Source organism: Ornithodoros turicata, unplaced genomic scaffold, assembly GCF_037126465.1.
Source record: "Ornithodoros turicata isolate Travis unplaced genomic scaffold, ASM3712646v1 Chromosome37, whole genome shotgun sequence".
In the NCBI taxonomy this organism is placed as follows: domain Eukaryota; kingdom Metazoa; phylum Arthropoda; class Arachnida; order Ixodida; family Argasidae; genus Ornithodoros; species Ornithodoros turicata.
The window spans coordinates 256947-261429 of NW_026999367.1; the positions used below are offsets into that span (position 1 = coordinate 256947).

The 4483-nt window shown below is 46.4% G+C and overlaps 1 protein-coding gene across 1 annotated transcript; it reads right to left on the minus strand.

Moving 5' to 3' along the window:
* Positions 1–2977: 2977 nt before the first annotated feature.
* Positions 2978–4033, minus strand: LOC135373971 (uncharacterized). The gene has a single exon (XM_064606996.1). It carries the CDS (start codon positions 4031–4033, stop codon positions 2978–2980), a length of 1056 nt encoding a protein of 351 aa, XP_064463066.1.
* Positions 4034–4483: the final 450 nt, after the last annotated feature.

Below are 4483 nucleotides of genomic sequence, written 5' to 3' on the forward strand. Positions count from 1 at the left end.
GTATGAGAAAGTCCTGCACGGGAGAATAGTAACCGTAGGCATTGATAGTGATGGCACGTTGATGGCACCGCCTCCGGGGTTCTTACAAAGAAAAGGAAAAATACAAAGAAAAGGATTGTGCAAGTTCATAGGCAAGCTCTCCGAACCCAGATAAATGATCTGAGCTGCGCAGCCAATATGCTGTGTGGCCTACTTTTCGGTCCGCACTTTCGGCATACCCAAGAATTTTCCCATTGGCAACCATTGTCAAGAAAAAGAATTCGCTTCTCTTTGGTAAGTCCTACGTCGCTCGGGTCCCAAACATGCTGCAAAACGCCGTGAAGAACCGGTCCATTCATCGATTCTCCCCATCAATCCTGCAAGTGTGCATCTGTCGTCGCACCTCACAGACCTTCTCTCCAAAACGCCGAAGTTCTGCCTTAATGTGAAACCTTCAAAGTTCGACTTCATCTCCGACGTGGACCTCGTAGTTTCTAAGCTGCAATATGTGGTTCCCAGAAACATGCTTTCATTGAAAATTCGATTGCCAAGCTTTCCCATTCCACGGATCACCGCTACAGTGTCAAACCCCGTTCTGTTGTTGCGGCACAGGAGGAGTTGCAGGCTAAAAATCTGGTCTTGCTTCAAATTGACAAATCTGGCCGTTTTGGTGTTCTGCCGAGAGAAGAGTTCTTAAAAAAGCGGTCGGACGTGATTGACAACCTGTTGGTGCCTTTCATTGGGAACCTTCGATCTTTGAAAAGGGATGTTTTGAATATTTTGAATGGAAAGGAAATGTCAGCATTGGTAAAGAGTATCAAAAGAACTGCTTCTTGCTCTTTCTCTTCAAAATTTTTATTGAAGGATCATAAACCCAATCTACCCCTTAGAATTGTAGTCAATGAGAATAGCACATGGCAGAAGTTGGTTTCAACCTTCATCCAGAAATCATGATCAGTTTTAGATGTACCCAACTCCTAATCTCTGAGGAACTCTCTAGATTTTGTCAAAATGCTTTTGCCGTTTCATGGATCTGAAATGTTTGCGATGTCATTGGATGTCAAAGATCTGTACTATTCTCTTAGGAAACATTTGCTGTTGAAACGGGTCGGATCTTTTGAACGCAAATCTGGTACGTTTCCAGTCTCACGCTGACATTGCAATAAGTGATTTTTTGGAATTGCTGAATTTGTATTTAGATTCTAATGTAACTTGCATAGATGTCGTTTTATACACCCAAAAGGATGGTGTTTTCATAGGTTCGTCTCTTGCACCGTTCTTATCTGAAATCTATTTAGGTTGACTCGACTCTCATTTAAGTGCGTTTGTAAATTCGTGTTTGCCTGACACTGTTTTGGTGGCTAGATACGTTGATGATCTGATATTCATGTTTCGTTCCCGCTCCTGCTTGGTAGAACTGCAACGTGTGGCTCGTGAATCGGCCCCCGAATTAACATTTACGGACGAGCTTCTTACCGACGGGAAGCTGAAGTTTTTAGATTTGGCCTTACACTTCAAAGGTAGGTTATGCTGAGAATATGGTGCATCAAGTAAAAAAAAAAACCCTTCTGCCAAGAAGGAGTTGCCATTCTAAGTTGGTGAAAAATAGTTTGATAAATTCCTTGATAACCAGTGCATTGACCAAATCTTGCTCGCATTCTGTGTTCAGTGCTCTCAAGCTACAGACCGCCAAATTACAAAGAGCAGGATATGAGTTTAAGCTAATACAGCACAATCTACTTGCTCAGTTTCAAGCTCGCCCGAAACGCTTAATGGAAGAAAATGAGAAAATTGCAGTAGTTCCGTACTACCACAGGATTTCACACAATTTGAAGACTATGACGAATGAGATGGGGGTCCGTCTCCTCTTTAGGAACAACTCCAGGTTAGATCGTTTAACGCCTTTTTCAAAACCAGAGTCTGCCTGTAATGTTGAACACAGAATCATCAAGCTTGTCCCTTGTGCAAAAAATGTTGTATATACGTAGAATCCCGATAGCTTGTGGCTTTGTATACATAGGTCAAACATCTCAATGCGTTAACCAAAGACTGGGCCAGCATAAAAACAGCCCAGATTCAAATTTGTCGGATCATCTAAGAATCTGTAATAATTGTCAACCCCTATGGTTCCAGACGGCGGTGCTGGCATGGGAACCAGTCAGGCGAAAACGTCTTTTGAGAGAAGCGTTGGCCATACAGGGTGCGGGTATTAGTGTGCCGTCTGTATGTATCCACCCGGCCTTCAAGCGCCTCCTTTGACCTCCTTCAACTCATTTTATCCTCAATTCCCTATTCCCCTCTCTCTGTCTTCCCTCGCACCGTCTCCATGTCCATGAAGTTCGTTGTTATCAATTAAACGTCTTGCTGGTGTGAGCCTTCGTGTTTGTGTTTCTTTACGTGTCTTGCCCATCGCTCAGGCTTGCCTATCATGGAATTTATCCACCTGCTAGCCTGCATTTACGCCATTCTAGCACGTTGCGTAGACTTACCAATACATATAGGCCAAATAAAGCAAATGAGTCGGGGGAGTTTTATTGAGATGAGCTTCCTTACTGTTTCATTGGAGCTTACAGTTTCATAGTGGACGCGTCTTCAGCTGTGTAATTAATGGGAAAGATATATTATCGGTGTACACAAAATGTTTCTGGAGCAGCAGTGTTGCCAGAGGCTATAGATGCACAAACATGACACATGTGTAGAAAATTGTAATCGCCAGAATCCCCAAGAACCGGAGTCGAAAAAAGGTGACCGCAGGAACCAACTTTATCGTCCTTCGAACATCATTCCATCACGAAATGCAGACAACAAGTCCTCCTCCAATCACAGTTTACCACGCTTATACCCCTCGGAAAAAACCCCAAACTTCCTCCTCCTCGTCCTCTATTTCTATCCCTTCAACGACGAAGTTAACATGAAATCCGTAACAATCTCCCCCCGGAAATGAGGATCCTCATTTGATATCGCGACTTTAACCAACAACAAACAAACTCTATGGTAACTAACGAATCTCTAGCGGATATAACAACTGGACCGGTCTTCGTAGTACTGTTCCATCACCCATTTTCACTGCACAGGCGCGGACATTATTGTCTCTACCGAAGAATAGTCCAACTATTCGTCCAGTCTTCCACATGTGTCGTGGCAGCCGCTCACTGTGGACGATGACCAAGTCGTCCACTCGCAGCAAGTTACGTCCGTGAACCGCTGGGACCTGGTGCGCAGACCTCAGTTGAAGGAGGTATTCGTTCCGCCACCGCCTCCAGAAGCTGTCGATCATCTGCTGGTGAAGCAACCACCGGTTACGTGTGTCAGTGGATGGTCTCGGAGGTACGACGTCCAGTGGTGGAAGCGAAGTTGTCCTTTTTCCCACCAAGAAGTGGGCCGGGGTAAGCGGTCCTTCGTCAGCAGGGCTGTCGTTCACAAACGTAAGGGGTCGAGAGTTAATGACCGCCTCGACACCGTGCAGAACGGTCGTCAGCTCCTCGAAGGTGAGCCTGTTTTTCCCGAGGGTCTTCCTTAAGGCTGTCTTCACACTTCTGACCAGGCGTTCCCAGAAGCCGCCCCACCACGACGCCCGTTCAATTATGTACTTCCAGTGAATCTTGTGATCGGCGAGGTGGTCCTGGAAACCCTGGCCTTTCAACGCCTTCCAAATTTCCTTCTCTGCTTTCTTGAAGGTCGTAGCGTTGTCCGAATAGATTACGGAAGGAACGCCGCGTCGTGCTGTGAAACGTCGAAAGGCTAATAGAAAACTTGGTGTCGTCATTCTGGAGACCAACTCGAGGTGGACGGCTCGAGTAACCGCACAGGTGAATAGGGCGATGTACGCCTTTTGATCTTCTCCATCCTCAGACTTCACGTACAAGGGCCCGGCAAAGTCCACCCCGATCACGTCGAATGGTCCACTTTGCGATACTCGGTCTCCCGGAAGTGGTGCTACGGGTGCGGTTGCTGGTTTAGCTCTGTGCCGTGCGCACGCTGTACACTGGTGCAGAATTTTCTTCACAAGCTGTCGGCACCTAGGGATCCAGTAGTGCTCTCGCATATCCGCCATTGTCTCTTGGACACCCGCGTGGAGTAGCCGACGATGCGCAGCATCCACTGCCAGCTCGGTGAACCGGTGTCCATGCGGTAGCAGGACCGGGTGCTTTACGTGAAGTGGCAGTGTAGAGTGCTGTAGACGGCCAGAAACCATCAAGATGCCATTTCCGTCCAACGCTGGTTGAAATTTCGCAATCTGCGAGCTCTCGTTGACATATCCATCCCGACGCAATTGCCGTATCTCCGTTTGATACTCTCAAAAATTCTCAAAAATCTCCGAAATTTGTACTGGCAGCAAGTCCCCACGTATTAAATAGGCGCGTCATTATACCAAATCAATCTTATTGGTAATTGATGGTATTGATGTATCTTCCAAACAGCGATTAACTTCTTGTGGCAAAGGAAGCCTTTCATGCTCGAAAGAATGTTTCATAGAATACTGCGACCCGCAGCCGTTAACTCA